At 41.3% G+C, this 24447-nt stretch overlaps 1 protein-coding gene across 5 annotated transcripts in view; it reads right to left on the reverse strand.

Moving 5' to 3' along the window:
* SHROOM3 (shroom family member 3) overlaps positions 1-24447 on the reverse strand; it is a 323421-nt gene that overhangs the window by 151784 nt on the left and 147190 nt on the right. The window contains exon 2 of one of the 5 annotated variants that reach the window (XM_058722190.1): positions 23957-24082. The exons of the other annotated variants lie outside the window; for them this stretch is intronic. Coding sequence (XP_058578173.1) covers positions 23957-23967 — 11 coding nt within the window. The 5' untranslated portion in view covers positions 23968-24082. The remainder of the gene's footprint in view (positions 1-23956; positions 24083-24447) is intronic. 5 annotated transcript variants of the gene reach the window in all.

Genomic DNA, 24447 nt, shown 5'->3' on the forward strand with positions numbered 1-24447 from the left:
ACAGGTAGAAGCAGCACTTTCGGCACCTTTCTAGGCTAAATGTCATCCAGGCCACAGACCCCTTTTGCTTCACTCCCTCACGTGACTCCATCGGTGAGTTCACTCTCGGTCCCCTCTAAAATTCTTAGCTGTAAAACAGCCGCGAAGCAGCAGGATGATGATTTACTTTCAACTTCAGCCAGGATTTGTAAACACCGTGATAAATGAGGAGAGGCACTGGAGCTGCATTCCTCCAGCAGGTCCTCTTAAATGAAAACATACTGCATTTTAGCATCCGTTGGCATAAATCATTTGTTTCCAATCAGGGCGGAATTTCCCCAGCATTCCTGCCAGGCACCTTATCTGTCTGATCCCCCAAAGAGCACACGTTGGTAGAAATTATAGGTAACTAGTCCATCACCGTATCCCGCAAGACTAAAGAGCACTGATTTCAAATCGATTAACTGTGCTTTGGGCTGAAGGTGGTACTTGGACTGTGGACTAAGTAACGGGACTTTTTCAGGAAAGAGAAACAAAATTTTGAGTTTTTAACACCACAAGTTTAGACATGTTTTCAAATGGGCTTGACCTTTCTGTGGCTCTGTGTTCCTGCTCTTTTCTTGCCTATTTTGTGTATTCATTCCCCACGCTCACATTCTCAACTAGCTTCCTCCTTTGCACCCTGATAAGGTCAAGTGATCTCAGAGGGCAACCAGGCATTTCTCTGCGGGTGATGCAGAGCTTAACTCCATCTTTGCTGAAGAAGGGGGAGGGGGTGGCAAAGGCCAACTGCAGAAAACCATCTGGATCCACTCACAGTCCCACTCTGTAATGCCCTTCCTCAGGACACAACCCACCCATGAGCTTCCCGAATGCTGGAACAGCATCTGCAAACAGAATTTGGCTCACAGGCTTGATTGGGTTGGCCTGCACTGTGTTGGTCCACACAGTGCTTTCAGCTTGAACATTTAATCATTTGGGATCATTCACACAAAAATCCAGACTTCTGGCATACACTGGGACTGTATGCCTTCATAATAATAATCTATTGGCGCTGAGAGTCCCCTGCCTTCTTGAGAGGGGGCGTTAGCCTTCCAGTTTGCTTCAGTCCTCACCACTCTCCATCGTGTTCTTGGATAAAGGGCAGTTTACATTTTGTACCTTGCCCACTTCATTGATTTGTGTTTCTTCCTTGGTCTTATAGCCATCTAAGTTTGCAAGCCTGGCAGATGTTCTATGAAAGACTATTAAATCAATTTTCCTATCTGTAAAATGCTGGCCTTCTAGCTCCATGATTATATATATGATTTAGTGGCTTACCGAGAAAAAGTGATACCGTGCTGTTTTTGGTCCCATTTCCTCAGGAGTGAAAAAGAGGAAACAGCACAGCGAATGACAGCCATGACTGAGTGACTTCCTACTCCTCTAGCCCTCCTCTCAACTACACTTAAAAAAAAAAACCTTTTTTTAATGTTTATTCATTTTTGAGAGACAGAGCATGAGCAGGGAAGGGACAGAGAGAGGGAGACACAGAATCCGAAGCGGGCTCCAGGCTCCGAGCTGTCAGCACAGAGCCCAACGTGGGGCTCAAACTCATGAGCTGCAAGATCATGACCTGAACTGAAGTCGGACACTCCACCGACTGAGCCACCCAGGTGCCCCTCAACTATACTTTTACTTGAACCTAGGTAGGACCCTCTCTTCCTTGGCAACAACAAGAGAAGCCAAATGGAAGTTGAAAATGAAGTTCAGGTTTGAAGGTTTTTCAACTCCTACACTAATCTGCCCATCTGTAGCATGTTCCCAGGACTACCTGGGAGCTTTTCATCAAAGCAAAGGAAGGAGATGTTGATGAAAAAGATTAAGACCTTTCCCATGTAACATTGCTACCTAACTCCTTGCAGAATAACAACTCTGCTAAAATACTAACAAGTCTATGGAAAATACTTTGTGTGAGCTATGCACATACGTTCATAAAATTTGACAGCATAAAATAACACTTTGCCTTGGCAAAAAGTATGGTCAGTGGTTACTTAAAGGAGTTCAGGACTCTTGGATTCAACCTTCTTACAATTGGAGGCACACAAATAAGGAATGAGCTGACCTGTCAGGTACAGAGCTCCCTGACCCTGAAACTGTGCCAAGAGAAACTGGTGAGCCTCTGTACTACGTATCATACAGGAACTTCCTGCATTGGACACAGCGGTGGGGTGAGGGCTAGGGAAGTGTGGAAGTAACAGAGGACCATCCTATAACACCCCCTCCAGCTTCACATTCTGGGAATTCTCCCTTCTCCTTGTTTTTTGTTTTTTCTGTAACTTAGAAGTCCAGTAACTTCATGTGTACCCCCCACGCAAGAAGGTAGGATGATGGATATTATATGGCTTTGGCTCTATCTTGGTTATTCAATAATGTTTAAGAAGAACCTAAATTCATAACTTTGTACTTTTCAGAGTATTTGTGACATGTGACTAAATCTTGCCTGAAATAAATGTCATTATGAAACTAAATTATTTTTCAGTATAGAAAATTTAATAATAATAGCAACTAGTACAAAATATGAGGACCACTAAAGTTCTGGCTAAAAGGAAACAAATTTAACCCTGACGAAAACCTCTTTTGAGGCTACTTAGTATCTCACAAGTAGTGCCCTGGGATTTATTAGCAATTATAGAGGAAATTACAATCTACTGGCTAATACACCATTAGGTTTTCAGTTTGTTTCCACAAAGTTTTAAGTATTCCTATATTATGAGGACCACTTCCACTCCTATTTATCTTGTTTGGCTAAATAAACTAGTTCCACACCCCAATATTATTGTCAATTAGCCAGAGCTTTAACTAGAAAATCCTTCCTTAGGTGACACAAGATATGCAAGAGATGCTCATAGACTAAAATTTTGCTACTTGTGTTTGATAAAATATTCCTGGACATTGCCATATCTGGAAGAAAAGAATACCTCCAAAACAAAATGCAAGAATTTCCCCGGGGTGCCTGGGTGGCTCAGTTGGTCTAGTGTCTGACTCTTGATCTCAGCTCAGGTCATGATTTTATGGTTTGTGAGTTCGAACCCTGCATTGGGCTCCGTACCGACAGCACTGAGCCTGCTTGGGATTCTCTGTCTTCCTCTCTCTCTGCCCCTCCCCCACCATCTCCCTCAAAAATAAGTAAATAAACATTTTTTTTAAATGCAGAATTTTCCCAGTGAGAGTTTAGAGCACAGGAATAGAAACACGTGGGGTTTACAACAATGGGGGTTGGTGGAGGAGGGCAAGGTGAGGATCAAAAAGAAATGCTCTGAGTAAGTTTCTCTTTGGGCAAAACGCAATTAAGTTGTTCCAGGAATAGTCCAAGAAGTAACATGTATCTTTTTCAACATGTGACTGATTCAGTCAGTATTGTACAAACACACTTGCCTGGCAGGTGATCGAGACACGGGGTGAAGATGGCTATGATCCCTTGGGCTATCCCCCAGAAACCCAGGAACCAGCAGAGGGTACGCCTCCAGGGACGTCTTCCCTCATCAGGCTGAGCTAGAGGCTGGGCAGTTCCATGTGGCTGTGGTAGAGTTCCTGGTATGCTGTGCACATTAAGTAAATATTAAAGAACTTCCTCCATCCAGCTTAATGGGAACCCAAGGGCACCATGACCTTAAGAAGCTCTTATCAATGGACAGCAAATATAAAAACAGTAAGGAGCTTGCCCTAAGGTACAGCCAGAAGGTTTCCCAGGTAAAAACTGGGAGTCTTTGTTCGTTGAGAGTGCCAACATGCCCCTTTAGCACCCCCAACATATTTCCAGGAATAATTTAATATCATCTCATATCATTTCCTTTTTTTGCTAAAGTGACTCACAAGAGATGCTTCCCCTTCTCCCCTTCACCTCTGCCATCTCTCTTAGGAAAAAATTCAGCATTCCTGATAAGAAATAACCAAAACAAGATCGTTTGAATTCCACTGAAACCAATTCATCATGCAGTGTTAAAAAAGAAAGAAAGAGAAAGAAAGAAAGAAAGAAAGAAAGAAAGAAAGAAAGAAAGAAAGAAAGAAAGAAAGAAAGAAAGAAGGAAAGAAAGAAAGAAAAAGAAAGAAAGAAGCCTTCCACTCTCCAAGTTAAATAATCAGGAGAGGAACAGACTTTGAGAGACAGGGAGAGGGCACGGAGTCAACTAGAATCTGATAACTGAGGCCAGAAATGAATAAAAAATCACCTTGAAATTCTGGAGATGGACGGTGGTGGTGGTTGCACAACAACGAGAATGTACTTAATGCCACTGAATGATACACTTAAAAGCGGTTAAAACGGTCGATTTTACGTTGCATATATGTCTTAGTCTGTTTGCACTGCCATTATAAAATACCATAGACTGAGTGGCTTATAAACAAGAGAAAATTATTTTTCATAGATCTGGAGCCTGGAAGTCCAAGATCAAGGCACCAGCAGATTGTGTCTGGTGAGAGCCCCCTTCCTGGTTCATAGATTAACTGTCTGTTGGCTTCTGCCTCACACGGCAGAAGGTGTGAGAGAACTCTCTGGAGCCTCTCTTGTAAGAACACTAATCCCATTATGAGGGCTCCGCCCATATGACTAATCACCCCCTAAAGACACCCACCAACACACTGGGGATTAGATTTCAACATACAAATTTGGGGTAGAGGGACACATATGACATCTATGTCAGCATACTTTACCACAATTTTTTTTAAGGAGGGAAAATCACCTTATAACCAATGCTTCAAGCAGGTCCTCCCATCCCCACCCACAGTGGAAGACAAATAGATTGAGATGGTTAAACCTCTGAACGGTTTCCGTTTCTCATTTGAAAAAGGACTACTGCACTCAAGTGAAATCAACACCTCTCATCACCAATCCCCAGAATCCTAACCCCACCTTAGCTGGGTCTGCAGAGAGCTTGTCCATTAGTGAGAAGTTGCATGTGGGGAGAGGGAGAGAATCAAGATTTGGCTTGCAGGGAGATCTGGCTGCAGATCCTTCCACAGAGAGGCCAGTAGCATTTTATAATGAAACCCCAGATTCAGAGGAAAACATGGACAAGTTAGGGATGGGTTCCCAGGGGGCATCTCACTGGAAGAAATACACATACAAACCAAACAAGAATCACTACAAGAGTGTATCAAGATATGTGGGATGCCTAGGTGGCTCAGTCCGTTAAATGACCGACGGTTGATTTCGTCTCAGGTCATGATTTCACAGTTTGTGAGCCCGAGGCTTGGGATTCTCTCTCTCCCTCTCTCTCTGCCCCTCCCCTGCTCTCACACACGCTCTGTCAAAATAAACTTCAAAAAAAAAAAGATACGTGGCCGTTTGAAAAATATATAAAAGTGAATGGTATAAAACAAAGGGGTATAGTTATTTCTGCAAAAGAGGAGGTGTAACCTCCAAATTTCACATTAATACATATAATGCTAACCACTTGGCTTTTGTGCGTGTGTGTGTGTGTGTGTGTGTGTGTGTGTGTGTATTTTCTCATTTTCAAAGCAGAAAACTCCCCCGAACCCATTCTCTTCTTTCCAGAAAGTCAAAATTACCAAAAATTAACAGCCGTGGTCTAGCTAAACAAATAGAACCTTTCCACAAACGCAGTAACTTAATTCATACCTTGATGGCACATCACTCACTGAGAGCAGGAAAGTAAACATTCTCTGAAACGAGGGTGGTTTTCTTTGGCTAGACACACCACATGGTGGTTACTCTCTGTCCTGATTTTACAATAAAGAAAGACTGGCACTGGCTTATTTGCTTTGGTTTGACAGATGATGGTCAAGTGCAGCACTGAGATTATATCCACATTGCCCTTTGTAAAGGAAAATAACATACCATCAGTTTTCCTTGCAGAAATGCTTCTCTTTGCTTGTCTAGGGGATTCTTCAAAGCCCTTCGCCCTTTGCCCTCCAAAAGATAAATAAAAACAAAGCAAAATGTGTACCAGGTGGCAAGAACCGCCTGAAACAAGTTTGATAATCTAAACTGAAGGCTAATAAGATGTTTACAATTCAGGAGTATCTACTGACAAAGTAAATTAATGCTGCCTCTGCTGTTAACTTCAGTCAGAATCTCAAATGGTGTGGGTATATGATAACACTACACTGTCCGTTTAGTTGAGTGTTGGAAAGTTGTAGATGGACACAAAGCTATATTCTAACACTGTTCTTGACATCTGTTCTGATTCTAATGGGGCCATTTGAAAGGAAAAGTTTGCTACATTATTTGGCTTTTCATATATTAAATAAAAATGTAGGACTGTGTTCCTGAAGGCAATATTGGTCAGAAACAGATTCTAGAAATGTTCTGTATAGACTATGAGGTCCTGAGATGATTACTTGGCTTTACAAGGCTGAAATGTACACTCTAGAAATTAAATAGCTGTTTTTCTCCATTCAGCTATCAGGAAATTAGAAACATATACAAGCTTTCCAAAATATAAAATTGTTAGGAAGAGGAAGGTTCCTGATAATTGTATATACCAAATTCACTTAGCAGGATTTTCCAAATACAACTCACTAATTTTTAAAAATTAGAATATCAAGTACATTTTATGTTTTTAAATGTTTATTTTGAGAGAGTACATGCATGAGTGGGAGAGGGGCAGAAAGAGAGGGAGAGAGAGAGAGAGAGAGAGAGAGAGAGAGAGAGAATTCCAAGCAGGCTCTGTGCTGATAGCATGGCTGATAGCATGGCCCTGGCATGGGGCTCGAACTCACGAAACATGACATCATGACCTAAGCCGAAATCAAGAGTCAGGTGCTCTGTTGGGATGAGCACTGGGTATGGAAACCAATTTGACAATAAATTTCATTAAAAAAAAAAAAAAAGAGTCAGGTGCTTAACCAACTGAGCCACCTATGTGCCCCTCAAGTACACTTTAAACTATACTGAACATCATTTATAACTTACTGATACATGTATAATAATATTATTATTAAAGCAGCCACCATTCATTAAATGTTTGCTCTATATCGGAGTTTCTCAATCTTGAACAAGCATCAGAACTACTCAGAGTGCTTACTGAAACTCCTACTACCGAGTTCCACCCTTGAATTTTTAAAAAGTTATGGTAAAATACACGTAAGATTTTTTACCTTTAACCATTTTTAACTGTACAGTTCAGTAATGTCAAGTGCATTTATACTGTTGTGCAACTAGTATTCTTCCCTGTGCTGTACTTTTTATCTCACACCTATCTATCTCTATAAATTACACTGCTCTAGGTACATCATGTAAGTAGAAGCACAGAATTTATCTTTTTGTGACTAGCTTATTTCACATAGAATAACGTCCTCCAGGTTCATCCACATTGTAACATGTGTCAGAAATTCCTCCCTTTTTAAGACTGAATAATATTCCCCTGTTTGGCTAGACCACATTTTGTTTATGCATTTATTATGGATGGACACTTAAGTTGCTTTTGACTTAAGCAATAGTCTTTTGAATATGATGAATAATACTGCTATGAACCTGGGTGTACAAATACCTCTTAGAGACCATGTTTTAAATTATTTGGAGTCTATACCCAGAAGTGAAATTGGTAATCTTATGTTTCGTTTTTTAAAATGTTTATTTCTTTATTTTGAGAGAGAGAGGGGGGACGAGAGAATCCCAAGCAGGCTCTGCACTGCCAGCACAGAGCCCAATGCAGGGCTTGATCCCATGAACCGTAAGACCACGACACCATGACCCAAGCCAAAACTGAGTTGGATGCTCAACTGACTGAGCCACCCAGGCACCCCAATCCTATATTTAATTTTTTGAGGAACCACCACATTGTTTTCCATAGTACTTGCACCAACGATGCACCAGGTTCCAATTTATCCACATCCTCTCCAAGTCTATTTTTTTAAATGTTTTTATTTTATTTTGGAGAGGGAGAGAGAAACAGTATGAGTGGGGGAGGAGGAGAGAAAGAGGGAGGCATAGAATCCGAAGCAGGCTCCAGGCTCCGAACTGTCAGCACAGAGCCCGATGCGGGGCTTGAACTCCTGAACCATGAGATCATAACCTTAGCCGAAGTCAGACATTTAACCAACTGAGCCACCCAGGTGCCCATGTTTTTGTTTGTTTGTTTGTTTGTTTGTTTGTTTGTTTGTTTGTGATAGTAACCATCTAGTGATGGGTATGAGGCAGTATCTTATTATGGTTTTGGTTTGCATTTCCCTAATTACTAGTGATGTTGAGCATCTTCTCATATACTTATTGGACATCTGTATATCATCTTAGGAGAAATGTCTATTCAAGTTCTTGCCCTTTTTTATAATCAGGTTGTTTGTTTTGCTGTTGAGTTTCATATATTCCAGATATTAACCCCTTATCAGATACATAATTTGCAAGTACTTTCTCCCATCCCTGAGTTTTTTATTTGGAGCCTGAGATTTTGCATTTCTAACAAGTTCCTAACTTACACTGATGGCCCAGAGGCCCACTTTGAGAAACTGCTCTCTGCAGCAGTATTGTGAAGAGTGTTACATATATTATCTCAGCCAAGCCTCACATTATCATTTCTGTTTTACAGAAGTGGAAACAAATGCTCAAAGAGGTAAAGCTTGCTCCAGGTTTTCCACTAAGAAGTAGTAAAGCAGGGACTTTCACCTAGTGCTGAGCTGGCCCCACACTACACCATCTCTGCCACAATTAGTCAAAAAAGGTCCACAGAGAATATGGTCTAATGACCAAGTCAATGGACTTGAGAGAACAGTTGATGCTTTGCAAGTTCTGTCTCTCTTCCTTTAAATCAGGCCTAAAGTTTCTGGACTCCTTTCATTGGATGCTATGTTCTGGCTTCGTTAATGTGAATTGAGAAAGCAAAGGGATCTGCTTTAAGTCAATGTGGAAAATGATGGTGGTGGGAGGTGTGGATGGGACATGCTGCCGAAGAACCATAGACCAGACTGACCTGATGAATGAACTCGCTCAAGGGCTAAATGTTTAGCTTTGGTTGACTAGGCAGATCTTGTGCTTCCCCCCAAAGCTGTCTGTGTTTAGACATTTCTCTGATAGCAGTAACCAGTCAGGACCAGAGCTAGTCTGTAAGGGCCTTTCTTTGCATCATGGTGAAAAGTGTCACGGGCACTTCTCAGTATCTATGCAGCCAGGCCCACCGTGCTTGGCCAGGTCAGCGAGGGTGGGTGGATTTCGGCACCTGTGCGCTCTTTAACTGGGCACGATCCAGTGAGCAGCTAGAGGAAGGTGTGATAAGGTGGAGAGTCAGTGCCACTGTTGCTATTCTTTAACAACCCTGATAAAAATTAGTCTAACTACTGGTTAAAGGGTATATATGGCCATAAACATACATATACATATACACATACGTATCTGTATTATATAGAGATATATATGGCCTCCTGGCTAGTCATTTCCATGGATAGCCAAAAGCTGGTGTTCACTTAATATCCATGGTGGTTTTATGAACTGAGAGTAAACACAATTCATAGTTTAGTGAATTCATCAATTTCGGTGCGTACCAGCACATCAAATTAGTGACCTATTCTGATGTAAAGCTGGCCCTTTAAGGCCCGCCTATTCCTTAACAGGCATGAGATAAAAATCCATAGAAATCAAGCCCAAACAGTATTCTTGCAGAACCTGGTTCTTTGTGTTGGATTCCACAGCTGCAAGCCAAAGTGTGGTGGTTCACGGCACTTATACATAGAAAATGTGGAGGTCTCTGGATGAAGACATGGGCTTTATTCGTCTTCAGATGTTGACATTCCCCAGAGCCACCACAACAAAAACAGAATTAAGACGTAAAAGGAATTCAGAACCTTCCTTTGCTATCCCAAGCCTGGGAATCTTTTCAAATTTAAATGAATATCTGTCAAACTAATTAAGAGAAGATGCAACGCTCTCCTTCTGTGCTCATTAGAGAACTTTACTGGTCATAAATTCCTCAGAGAGTGGGAGTGAATAGATCTCTACACTCTTGCTTAAGATTCCTGGCTTTGTTTATTTCCAGTTTGGCCTGTTCATCTTCTAGATCCAGAAAGACCACAAAACATGGCTTGGATCACATTTTAATTTTATAAAACAGAAAAATCAGAAATGATGAGACCCAAAAACTATGATGAGATGTTGCAATGGATTTTTTTTGTCAACAAAACTGGGGGAAATGACAAGTAATTATTTATAACAGAGTGGCATCGTTTTCCCCTAAGATGTTTTATTAGTAGACTGCAAATCTCAAATGTTTCACAGACACACAGACACACACACACACACACACACACACACACACACACACACACTTGAGTTTTCCCATTATTTTTGCATATTTTGAAATTAATGTTTAGTAAACTGATTGGGTAGAACATATGCAAATTGTGTCCATCTGGGTACAATGTGACATACCAAGACCACTACCCATATGCCCCTATAGCATTTATTGGACTCCTGCCAGCTACCCAGTACAATACTTTGTATGTAATTTAATGCATATGTATGAAATTAGTAACCGGGTAACTCTGTAGGTAGAGCTTTTTCCCCCCATTTTCCTGATAAACAGATTCAGAGTGATTACCTTGCATTATGTGAGTATGCAGCAAAGTCAGGAGCAAGCAGGGTATTTCAAAATACTTGTTTGTTTAAAACATAGTGCATTGTGCCTTTAACAAATTTTTAGAAATTTGAAATGATAAAGAATACTTCTGCACCTAAAATTGCATTATTAGAAAGAAATTTAACTATAGCTATTAGAATTGCTACCAATGTCTTTAAAGATACATCCAGAAAACAAGGATTTTTCCATCTGTTTAAAGCCTACATCTTTTCCTTGGTTTTTTTTTTTTCTTTGCCCTGGGATTTATGCCACTGAAAATACATTTTTCCCCTTTTCATCAATTCCACTAGATTTTCCCTATAGGTGTCACTTAGCTGAAGTGCACAGTGATCTCAACCACTTGGGCAGTTCCTTTTGACCATTTCTTTATTACTTCTTCCTTTTGCTATTTATATCTTAAATAGGATAATTATAATTTTTTTTACCCATGTTAGAGGGACGGGTCACACTTACTCGCTCTCTGACAGCATATTAGTAGTTTAAAGGGATATGGAATAGCTAAAGGGATACAGAATATGGGGCTACAGTGCCAGTCAAATTCAAATCTAATTTATTTTTTCCAACTTTCCTTAGGATCTCTGTAATAGGAATTATTCTCTCCCACTGATGTGTAATAAAATGGTTCTTCAAAATCTCTCTTCTGGGCTGACGATCACTGACACACTGTTGTTCTCTGGGTAAATTTCCACTCTTGTTTTTCAGTAAAGTTGCCATCAAAGCCATAATTTCCCCTGCTGTGTCCACATTGTTAAAGTCAGGGTGAAATAGAACCAGTCTATCTTCCTCTAGCAAGTTCTTCACATGTACCCCCATACTGAAACTCATCAACATAGGGCTTTTACAGCCAACGTTGTAAACGAGGATATTTAAATCTTCTACAATGTTGTAGAAGAGGGTATTTAAATCAAAACCAGTTTAATGTTTACTATTAAGGCTTCGTTCAGCACTGAATTAAATGTGCACCTATTTGCCTCTTGAGGAATTCAGTCCAAAAGTCACATTAGATTGATTTTCACATGTTAGAGATGAAATTACCTTAGACATCAACTAGTTCACATTTTTGGTTTTATAGACGAGTAAATCCCTAACTTTATGGACACAAATAATTAGTCATTTATTCAAACTTCTATCTAGAATAAATAGAATATAATTCCCAGATCTCTTTCTCTGAGTACAATATCACTTTTGTCTCACAAAACTTACAACTGCAGTGTTTCTGCACCTCCTTCTTCTCCCCTGTCCATACTGCTTTAGGTGGCTATGATTTCAAAAGTTACTGACACTAACCTCGATCTTTGAAAAACAGTGATTTCTAAAATTTCCAAGGCATTCCTCACACGGATGATTCTCACTTTAACATTTTAACAAGAAAATTCAGACTCTGAAGAGATATTCTGATCAACCGCTTTGTTTACTGAAATAACACACAGTCAGTTTAGATGCTGACAAGATGCTAAGTAGGAGGCATATACTTAAATGATAAAGCTCAAAAGCAATCATGTGTCTTCACTTAGGAAATAAAATTGAAAAACCAAAGCTGTAAAATCATCTCCACCTATTTGTGCTCAGCATTTTAATTCTATCCTGCTTTAGGGACAATAAAAATATGTCAGCAATTTGACACTTATGTCAAATTTGATATAGTATATATTTGATATCCATATCCCTTAGAGCAGTTATCCACACTCCCTAGTACTACACAGGCGAGAAGGGTTGAAAGCATCCTCTTCTAAGGCAATCAGAAGCTCAAATTCTAATATATGGCCCCTGTTGCCTGAAGACTGGAATGTATTTGAGCCTTAGGATTTTATTCCAGTATTTCATATGGTGTTACTGTACAGAAAGTCACAGGATTCAGTTATAAATTAATACATCACAGTCCTTTAAAGATTTCAAAGTATGCATTTTTCAAAGATAACTGTCTCAAGGAACTCAAGATGATCAACGTCAGGTGCATATACACAATGTTGGATTTGGGCAAGCTGCAGTGGGCTCATCTATAGTCTCCTGCTTAGTACAAACACGGAATAATAAAATATGATGCAATGTGATAATGATGACAGCAAAAATAACACAGATTGAGCACTTTGTGTTAGTTACTTGCATTAGCTCATTTAATCCTTATAATCATCCTCTGAAGAAAATACTATTATCCTTATTTTGAAGATGAAAAAAAAAAAAAGACTTCAAAGTTCAGTGGTCTCAGACAGTCAGTGCCAGAGCCAGGATCTGAATGCAAGCCATCCAACTTCAGACTCTCCCCTTTCACTCTTACATCATGTTTGTGCAGTGAGTTTTATTTATTTATTTATTTATTTATTTATTTATTTATTTATTCATTCATTCATTCATTCAATTATATCAATTTATTTATTTTTGAGAGAAAGAGTGTCATCGGGGAAGGGGCAGAGAGAGAGAGAGAGAGGGAATCCCAAGCAGGGTCAGCACAGAGCCCAACCCTTTGCAGGGCTCCATCTCACGAGCTGTGAGCTCATGACCCGAGTGAGAGTCAGACACTTACACGACTCAGCCACCCAGGCGTCTCTGTGCAGTGAGTTCTACTGAATTATCTACTGAAGATGTACTAACATTCATCATAATGAAAAGTAATTTGATTTCCTACAGACTAAGAGAGATTTGACTTTAAAACGATTTCCTATAAATAAATTTATGTATTGTAGTCAATTTTACTCTTGCCTCCTATTTCCCAATACACGTCCATTAGTAAGCCCCAGACCTGGGTAATCTTTCAGAGATAAAGCAAAAGCTTTCCACAGAGAGTAAATCAAAAAACTGACATGGCTATCGCAGTCACTTGTCATGAGTTTATATATTTTTAAAGTGTTCAATAAGGCACAATAAGGCATACCAAAATGTGGGTTAATCTTATAATTAAACTTGCAAGATATAAATACATAATACCTGGGAGAGAAGTCCTTTGTCCAACTTTTCCCTTTTGAGATAACATGGTTATCTGTAGGGCTTTGTAATTTTCTTTTAGTTGTTATTAGAACCGTATGAGTTTTTTGCATCATGAGCAGTACTTACAACAGGAATTGGGTTGGAAAGTACTCAATAGTTTGTGAAAGAACAACAATCAAAGAGGACAGAGAAGAAAAAACAAAAGGAAGTTTCTGTGCCCACCCCTGGATGGCTTCACATGTGGCAAGCATTTGAAAAGCCGCCTTTCCTTTCCTTAAAGGAGAGCACTGAAATGTGAAGGCATTTCCTCACCTCTCTCCTCTACTCCACCCTTTATGACCACAAAACAGCTGTGTGTCCACAGAGTGATAAACCAACCAGTTTGAAAAGTGAATGTTTTAGTCAGCCCGGTTGTTGTTTTCTCCCACCCACAATCACCCCTGCCACTGGCCCCATGGCTTGGGGACTGAATTGCCTGACGATGTGAGAGTTATGTACAAAGAGGACAGCCCAGTCTGAGCCTAAAAGAAGGTATAGCAGTTTTTTCCCCTATATGAACTGAGGAAAATAATTTCAATTCTCAGAAAGCAATGAGAAGGCTTATCTCTTGCTGAAAGAGACAGTCCAAACAGCCATCAGTTAACTCAGGGTTTCTCAGCCAGTTGGTCCAGACAAGCCTTTGTTATGTGGACCATCCTGTGCAGTGTGATCTGTTCAGTAGCATCCCTGACCACTGTCTGCTGGAGGCCGGTAGCACACCCCCTCGGCTGTGGCAACCAAAAGTGTCTTCAGATTTTGTTAAATGTCCCCTGGGGGATAAGATCACCTCAGTTGAGGACTACTGGTTTAAATTTTTAACTGTCACTGAATTTTCTTCTTTCTCTTTTATAGCACACAATTATGGATGACTAATTTTTTAAAGAAATGTTCATTTGTTTATTTTAAGAGAGACAAGGAGAGAGAGAGAGAGAGAAAGAGCAGGGGAGGGGCAGAGAGAGAAGGAGGGAGAGAATCTCAAGGGGGCTTTGTGCTGTCAGCACTAAGACCGACACAGGGCTCGAACTAACCAACCGTGAGATCATGACCCAAACCGAAATCAAGAGTTGGACATACAACTGGCTGAGCCACCCAGGTGCCCTGGATGGCTAATTTGAAACATTTTGAAATCTTTTTCATTTCTTACTCAAAGGCATAACAGATTTCAGAGTAGTATGGAAAACAGACTTTCCACTTTTCTCTGTTTGATTTTCAGACTCAGTTTGATCCTCGTGTTGCTTCACAAGGATTCGGGGGCAACCAAGAACAATAATACTTCATGCTTAAACACGGAGTTCTTATCCTAGGCCCTTTAACAATATTAACTCTTGAATTCTCATTATTCCTCTTTTTGCAGGAGAGATAGAAGGACACTAGTTGTTTGTTTTCAATTCCAGAGCGGCATAAAAACATTTTCAATCTGTAAAAGCATAAATGAAGGCACTTACGAAAACATCACACCTGTGGGCAATGAAAACTGGCGGTACCAACGGGGACATTCCAGAGCAATGACCAAAGTTACAGTCACCAATGTCTTATCGAGACTATTTCTTGATAAGAAAGTTAAGCACATTTTCCGTGGGTGCAACCCGCCGCTGAAGCCTCATGCTGGGAGTTAACGATAAATATTCTTTGTTGAATTATTAAATGTAATACCAAGTGTAGCTTCAGTAGCCTGAAGCTGGTCATGTGAAAGCCAAAAGTACCAGAGTTTTCTGTGTTCTTTCTAGTGGTTTCTATAGTATAACGGTGTGGTCCTTTAGCCTGAATATAATTAGCCCGATATCCCAAGGCACGTCAGGAAGGAGCAATCAGTGTATGTCACCTGCCCTCTGACTCACATGGCATCATGGCACCTCTTGCTCCTGGGACCAATTCATGACGAAGGCAACTTGGTGTGTAGTCTCTACCTAACAGATGCAGGCCCAAGAACTAATTAAAGTCTGCAAAATAAAATTGTATCTTTTCTTAATGTATGAAATTGGCATTAAAAAAAGAACAACAGCAGGGCACCTGGGTGGCTCAGTCGGTTAAGTGTCTGACTACAGCTCAGGTCACAATCTCGTGTGGTCTGTGAGTTCAAGCCCCACGTCAGGTTCTTTGCTGACAGCTCAGAGCCTGGAGCCTGCTTCAGATTCTGTGTCTCCCTCTCTCTGCCCCTCCGCCACTCACACTCTGTCTCCCTCTGTCTCTCAAAAATGAATAAATGTTAAAAAAAAACAAAAACAAAAAAAAACAAGAACAACAGCAACAATGGCCACCTCTACCACCACCACATAGCCAGACCCTATGCCAAGCCCTCCACTTTCATTGTCCCTTAACCTTCATAACAGCACTGTGAGGTAGGTCATATTCCCCCCGCCCCCCATGCTGTAGATGAGGTTCACAGAGATGTGTCCTGCCCCAATCGATAGAAGGTGATGAACTTGGAATTCAAACCCAGAAACCATTTATCTCCAAAGCCTGAGGTACTCTACCATCATGGGAAGCACGGGGGGACAGAAAGAATGCCGCTGGAATGTCTGCCATCAGAAACAAAAGAAACAAAACCCTGCTTTCTCCAGAAGAATGGGAAAAGGTTTGGGGTTCTCTAGGCTTCTATCATTTTACTCTTGAAAGCAAGAATAAGGGTGACAAACTAGCTATCTACAGCTGGGCATTACTCTGTGTCTGTCTTGAAAGGACTGATGGTCTACAGCAGGAGGTTTTGTTGTACTTGGACGGGGTAGTGACAATTTCTTTTAATATCAATTGCTCATTCTCTGAAGGGGCACAGCTCAAGATCAGGGTGTTTTTCCTCTGTCTCAACTACTCAAGCTACTATTGAAGTCTTCCTTTTAATCTTTAACCATAATGCTTATATAAGGAACTTTTTATTGTTATTCAATCAGTAACACCTTACCAAACTCTATGTCAAAGTTCTTGGGTTTATCAGTCTTTGCGGGGAAGCTATAACCTCCCATTGAGGTGCTGAAGCTAAAAACCAGGGAATCATCCTAACCGCCTCTCTCTCCCTCACCCAAAGAGCCAACCTGTCATCAAGTCTTCCTATTCTACCTTCTGGATATCGAATCCACCCACTCTTCTTGCCCCACCATAGCCTACGTGACTGCTCACCTGGACCAGTCCTCTCTCACTAGTTTTTTTTTTTTTTTTCCCCTCCAGAATTGCCATCTTCCGAAATGCAGCCAGAATGGTCTTTCTCAAACACAGATCTGATTTTTGTTGCTGGTCTGCCTTTTAAATCCTTCATTAGCTCCCCATTACCTTCAGGATCCTGTTCAAACTCCTGATCCTCACATATGCTCCCTAAAGAATACCAAATACATTCAGACAGGGCTACCCCCAGCCCACATGGCACCTTGCGCAAATCAGACAAAACAACTTCTTTTCCAGGTGGTTGCCGCTGCTCCAGGGGGCAGGGCCTGGGCTGGATTACAGCCCTGCTCCCACCCCATCTCTGCCTCTCTTTCAGTAGGTCACAAGCAGACAGTCGGACCCACAGCCCTGCCTTGAGGATCTGCTCAAGTACCTCTTTGTTTACTTTGTCTAGAAGCCTTTCCTTACCCACTAAATCCATCTACCTAACTCCTATTCTCCCCTCTGGAAAACAAGACCCTCATCTTCCTACAAGAAGCTTTCACCTATTCTACACCACCAGAAAAATTCTAGGCTACCATGGCATGCCTGTTATGGATTTTCTTATCTATTCCGCCCCACCCCGAGATGCTGCATTCTGTGAAAGCGAGGACGCTGTCTTTCAGACCTGCATGCCTGTAAAGCCTAGCACAGTGCCTAGGTTGGAGCAGACCAATGGTTCTGAATGTCAAATGTGCAGACCAGCGGTTCTGAACGTCAAATGAACGATGCCTCCTCCTCCCAGCTACTTAGTCTTGTCACCATGTAAGACCCCCAGCCACTTGAAGATTAGGCCATGGGGTCTGCTTCCTCAAATTACATAATCCCTACTCAAAGAACAAGAAGGCAGATCTCATTTAGTAATTATTTCATTAGCCTATGATTAAGAAGAACAAACATCTTGGATTTCAACTTTTTGTCCACTTCTGACAGTTCGCTAATACACCTGTCATTGACTATTTAGTCCTTCACTGGATCCTGCTTCTTTCTTTAGCTTTCCCTTCCCTCTCCCAGACTTGTTCTACTTAACATCCAGCCAGATAGGGGGGTGCATGGGAATCTGTGGTACTCTCTACTTCACAAATGTTTGGACATTTTTGTAATAAAAAAATAAATATTAAAAAATAAAGAGTTAGGGCAGCTGGGTGGCTCAGTTGGTTAAGTGTCTGACTTCGGCTCAGGTCGTGATCTCACAGCTCTTGAGTTTGAGCCCTGCATCAGGCTCTGTGCTGACAGCTTAGATCCTGGAGCCTGCTTCGGATTCTGTGTCTCCCTCTCTCTCTGCCCCTCCCCCACTCATTCTCTCCCTCTCTCTTTCTCTCTCTCAAAAATAAACATTAAAAGAAAAGAAAAACTACTTACCCATACTCATTGAACCACAGGCTTGACTCTTACATTTCTGCCTTTCTTGGGATTTTCCTTATCAGTCCTCCTTGGTTCTCCCAATTGCCATCAGGGGCAGGTCACACTGATTTCATTTATGACTTCACTCAGCAACCCTAGTCTCCTCCCCCTCAAATCTCTCACTACTTCCCTCCTGATACGAACCCAGAATTCTCTCTCTTCTCCTATTTAAATTAGGCCAAAGGGAGTGGAGCCAACAGACTTTAACTCCCTGTCAAAGGCACTTATATATCTGAAATCTAACCATTTTGCTTATGAAAAATATACTTTTCAATTGTATACAGAGCCATTTTAGGAAGGACCGGGCAGGGCTATCATGTGTTTTTGTCTGAGACAAATGATATTGTCTCCTTGCTCGCAACTATTCTAGGAGAACATGGCCCTGCCCAAGCCTTCACTGAAGGGATGAGGCTGGACCAGCTCGTCCCTGGCTACCAGTTTGTTGCCCATGGTGCTTGGAACTGGAGCCCAGAGGCTGAGTTAACCAGGTGAAGAAAGCTCAAGATCTGTGAGGGAATCTGGAGTAGAATCCAGCGACAGCTCTGTGGTGAGCCAGGGCCACACATAAGCCCATATGAAGAACAGAAACCCACAAATCTGAGAACATGCATCAGACAGCATTTTGTTGCTATTATTGAAAGCGATACAAGTGACATTGAACCCACAAAGAAATTGAAGCACAAATGGGAACTTCTTGGGAAGGGCATGAATGGAGGTGGCCTCAGGGATTAAAAACTATTGTCAGCTTTTCCCTTCCCCTATCAGGTACCACCGCTGTGTGTGTGTGTGTGTGTGTCCCCATCATATATATATATATATATATATATACATACACACACATTCAGACAGGGCTACCCCCAGCCCTATATATATATATATATATATATATATATATATATATATATAACTTTTTCTATAGAAATAGGATTCTTAAGTGTGTATGTGTGTGTGTGTGTGTGTGTGTGTGTGCACGCGCACGCCCTTCTTCCTCACAGACATAATTCTGTTTCAATTGCAATATCAGATGACCATGTATTCAGGAAGGTGGATCCTTCCATAGCCCCAAGAGATAAATCATTCTTGATCTACACCAATCATGGCATTCTGACTTCATTGCCAGTTATTAGTCTATTCATGGGCATAGGACAAAACGCTAGCTAATGAGATCTGACTCAAAGAAAAGTTTGCAGGAGGGATTTTGGAAAAGCATTCTTCATTCTTGATAAAATACACAAAACTGAGACTCCTTCCTGCCCTTGGACAAAATTGTGTGAGTATATGATGCCTGGAGCTGCAGCAGCCATCTTGTAATCATGAGGGGGCAAATCTGGGGATGAAAATCATCACGCTAAAGATGGTAGAATGGAAAGAGATGAGCCTGGAGCCTTGACGACATCACTATGCCATTCGATTAACTGTGGAACCACGTTTTCCAGGAAGCTAGTCTGTAAGAAGAATAATGGAACTGATGTTTAAAGTCAACTAAAATGAGGGACTATGCAATCCAGTGAGAAAGTGAATAGCTGCCTACTTGCTAAATCATAACAAACGCTAATGGTTAGTGTTCTCTTACCACGTGTCAGGCAGTGTTCCAAGTGCCTTAGACATATGGTCTCATTTAATCTATACAACAATGCAACAAATAGATACTTTCATTATTTCCTACTTTTCAGGTGACTTGATAAGGTCCAGAAATAGTGAATAATTTATCCAAGGTCACAAACTCAGCAATGCCAAGGTGGGAACTCACACTAGGCTTCTGACTCCTTCTGACTGAATCATTTGGTTAAACCTGAAGAGTTCCTGGCTTCCTACAATTGGATTTCCATAAGCTTCTTTCATATCTGTGCAAAGAACCCCTTTTTTATTTTTTTTTATTTTTTTTAATTTTATTTATTTATTTTTAAACGTTTATTTAATTTTGAGACAGAGAGAGACAGAGCATGAACGGGGGAGGGTCAGAGAGAGAGGGAGACACAGAATCTGAAACAGGCTCCAGGCTCTGAGCTGTCAGCACAGAGCCCGACGCGGGGCTTGAACTCACAGACCGCGAGATCATGATCTGAGCCGAAGTCAGACGCTTAACCGACTGAGCCACGCAGGCACCCCAAGAACCCCTTTTTAAAAAAAATGTTTTAATGTTTTATTCTTGAGAGAGACAGAGCGAAAGAAAGCAGGGGAGGGGCAGAGAGAGAGGGAGACAGAATCCAAAGCAGGCTCCAGGCTCCGAGCTGTCAGCACAGAGCCCAACGCAGGGCTCAGACTCACCGTAAGGTCATGACCTGAGATGAGTTGGACCCCCAACCGACTGAGCCACCCAGGCACCCCCAAAGAATCTTTTTTTAATCCGAGCTGGTATGAGTGGGTTTATGTTCACTATACCCAAATATTCCCCCAGGCGCTGGCATTGGCCAGACTCAGGCTTTCTTTCTCCACCCCATAATAAGTCTGTGAGTCTCAATATCCATGTGTTAGATGTACTGAGTCCAAATCCTGCATTAAAACTCTGAGTCAGGGGAATTCATGGTTCCCTGGTTTCTTCCCTCCCCAATTCTCACGTGGCAGGTGTGTCTGAGGGCACAACTTTTTGGGGGAGCACACTTTAATGGGCACTATTTCCAGTGGGATGTGACTACTAAAATTCAATGGACACCTGACAAGGGATGCAACTGTTGACGCTGGTTCAAATAACTGCCCTATTAAACCCTATTAAAGCCTAATTGTATCTGTTTTGTAACCTCAAAATTTTTGTGTTAAGTGACAGCCCACAATCACATATGTCTCTGTAGCTCCGTGCGATCAGGAAGGCATTTCTATGGCCTTCCTACTGTTTATTCATGTCACACCCTCAGTCCCTCACTCATTCAACAAATATTTGAGTATCTGCCATGCCCCAGGTACTATGCTAGGCACTGGGTGTCAACAGGTTACATTCTCTGCCCTCACAGAGGGCAATAAAGTGTAATGATATGCCAGATCACTTGTTTCTCTAATCCACAGGACAGCCACGACAAATGAAAAAGGCACACAGGACCAGACAGAACATTTTGTGGGCATATCCAATGTAGGAGTTAAGAGTGCAGACCCTGCTGGCAGACTGCCTGGGTTCAGTCACAGCTCTGTCACTGTGTGACCTTGGATAGATTAGTTCCTGAACTGGTTATATCAATTATATAATGGTTAAATGGGGATTAAAAGTGTAGCTTTGTTCATAGGGTGGTTATGACAGCATTTTAATAAATCATGTAGAACAGAACAAGTATAATACAAGTGTCCATTCAATAGAAAAAATGAGCTGTAGCCTGTTCCACCCACTGATCATAACTTAGCAACTTTGCAGCAAGCAGTAGTGCTATGACAACATGCTAACCTCAGAATCTGCAAATGGAACACAGCATGGTCAGCCCCGGGGAGGACCGGGACTCCAGACGCCAGGACCAGGGCACCGCTGCAGGAGTCTGACTAGCCTGGCCACCCCTTACCAAAGTAAAATAGAGCTTCTACAACCAGTTGTTTCTTGCTCTCAGAATCCCCACACTAAGATGTTGGTGGAAGAGAATTTGGGGTGCCTGGGTGCTCAGTCAGTTAAGCATCCAACTCGATTTTGGCTCAGGTCATAATCTCACGGTTGGTGGGATCAAGCCCCACAGCAGGCTCTGTGTTGACAGCACAGAGCCTGCTTGGGATTCTCTCTCTCCCTCTCTCTCTGCCCCTCCCCCACTCATGCTCTGTCCCTCTCTCTCTCTGTCCCTCAAAAATGAATGTTAAAAAAAATTTTTTTTAAAGAGAGAATGTAAGGTGACTTTGCTGCAGAGTTCAGTTTTCAATAAGCAGATCTTAGAAGAAAGGAGAACCACAAATTTGGAAGAAATTTTTGAAGTCAAGCTGGAGTCCAAATGTTGGACAACCCCTCTGACCGTTGGTTACCCATCCTCTCCTGGAACATTTCCATTGATGAGAATGTACATTTTTAGAGAGCCTTTCTCTTTATTTCTCATCAAGTTGCCATCAAGTTTTTTCTTTAATTGTTTCCAAACCATTTATTTTGGTTCTGGAGCAAGGATAACCCCAATTCTAAATGGTGGTCTTCAAATGCCTAGAGAAAAGGTTTCCCTCTTTTCTAATTTCTGAGCTAGTCATCACTTGACATGAGTTATGACCCATATCCTTCAAGTTCAAAGGAGGAAACCAATAGAATCTAGACACTCAAAGGTGTGTCCGGGAAGGTTATTTTGAGAGAGGGTTCTTGAACTGCCTTTGAAATCTAATCTTGCTTCTGGGCTCTGGAGAGAAGGAAAAGACCCTGATTCCTCATTTTTATTATATCTGCAATACATTACTTCTCTCCTCAAATCCTGTGGCCTAGAGAAGGGTATTGACATCAAAACTCAAACATGAGTACAATAGCATATGAATTCAGTGGAATTCAATAGGATTTTGTAGCTGAAACTTAAGCCAAATGTCTCAAAATACACCTGTCCTTGGAGAGTATGGACTTTGTACTTTCATAATAGAAACAATGGTTTGGCTGAAACAAGGCCAAGTTTTATTATTTATTTATTTTTTTTTTTTTTAAGGCCAATTTTTAAAAAGTACACTTTTCCCTCTATATGTGTGAAGATATAGAATTGGGACCTTTTTAGGTGATAGAATTGAATACTTAGGGAGCCAAGCTTGAGAGTTTAATTCTCTTAAGAACAATTGGTTTTGATCTGAACAAAGCTGTCTTCTGTGTGCTCACATCATCCTGTATTTAAATCCCAGGTAGCAGTAATAATAAACAAATGGACAATTGCTAACCATTATGGAAAATTTTCTATGTCATTGGCACTGTGCTAAAGGCTTTACACAAATGATTTCATTGAAACCTGTCAACAGAACAGCTCAGTGAAGTAAGTCATAGGGTTCATTCAGAGGAAAAGCCAAATGCCTTCTGGTGGCCCAGAAGGCCTTGACCTCTGTCCCTCCTTACACTGGCTTCTCCTCTTCCTCACAGAAGTCCTTTATACTTTTCTCCCAGGGCCTTTGCACCTGCTGTTCTCTCTGTTTCTAGTGCTCTTCCCCAGCTCACCATAAGCCTCGTTCTCTCCCCTCCTTCAAGCCTTCTTTCAAATGTCACCTTGGTGGGGTCTTCTCCAACATCCCTCTAAGAAACGGCAATATCCCTCTCTGCCATGATATGCCTATATCACATTTCCCTGCTTTATGTGTTTCCATGAAAGTTATCATTTTATAATCTTCAACACGAGTCACATATTTGGGGGTTTGTTACCTGTCTCCCTTGACCAGAACATGTGCAAAAATTTTTGTCTACATTTGTTCATGACCCTAAACCCAGCATCTAGAAGTAAAGCTGGCACATGGTAGGTACTCCATAAATATTTACTGGTTAAATTTTTTACATGGGGCAATAGGCACAGAGAGGGTAAGTGGTCCGGCTTTTTACAGAAAGAAAGACTTCTTAGGAACCCACAGTCCAGATGTGCATATCCATTTCCTTTGACCATCAGGGGCAGTACATCAGATATGAATAATACTTCATGAGTCGAAACACACACCATCAATCAAGAATATAAAGAAGTGTTTTACGTATGTTCTATATTCAAGAATGGCGTATACGTACGCCTGTTGGAATATCTTGTGACTCCCCTGGGACATTTTACTTGGTAAGACTGGAAGGAAATTTTAAAACGTCAAACTGAAAACGGAAGAGGATATAAAGTTCTCATGAAAATATTTTCACAGGGTTGTACAACGGCCAGAGTGACGGCCTGTAATACTCTTTCATAAATGCCATTCACATTCAAGGATTGTTTCCCCGAGTGCCTTTTATGTGATTACATTTAACCTTCCACACAATGCAGAAATCCAATTGGCAGATGAGGAACATGCCCTAAGAGGTTGCTTACCTTCCTAACATAGCCCCATAAGTGCCAGAACTTGGGATAGAATTCTCTTGTCTCTATCTGGTGTACCTGCCCCTGTATAAACAGCTGCTGGTTAGGCTTCAGGTGTTCATCATTTTCCAGACTCTCCTATCCGGAGGAACAAACTTGGTTTTTGTAGATGGCTAATTTAATGCCTCATCAATTGAAAAATAACAAACGACAGACACTACTTCCCCTCTGTCTTTTTTAAAGGGCTACTGTTAACACAGATTCAAGAGACTCATATTGGAACACACATATGGTCACAGGAAAACTAGCACCTTTGTCTGAAGTTGATTTCACTAACTAAACAGCCAGGCTTATAAAGCTCGCGTTATTACAGAGGGAAAAATGCAGCTGCCGACAGGGTCGTTAAATGCAACAAACACCAGGAAAATCTCAAAACACCGACCACTTTTTTCTGAACCATATTTTTGCCAATTTTTTCTCCACGGCTTTGGAAACTTGTTTCC

Source organism: Neofelis nebulosa, chromosome 3 (genome assembly GCF_028018385.1).
Source record: "Neofelis nebulosa isolate mNeoNeb1 chromosome 3, mNeoNeb1.pri, whole genome shotgun sequence".
Classification (NCBI taxonomy): Eukaryota; Metazoa; Chordata; class Mammalia; order Carnivora; family Felidae; genus Neofelis; species Neofelis nebulosa.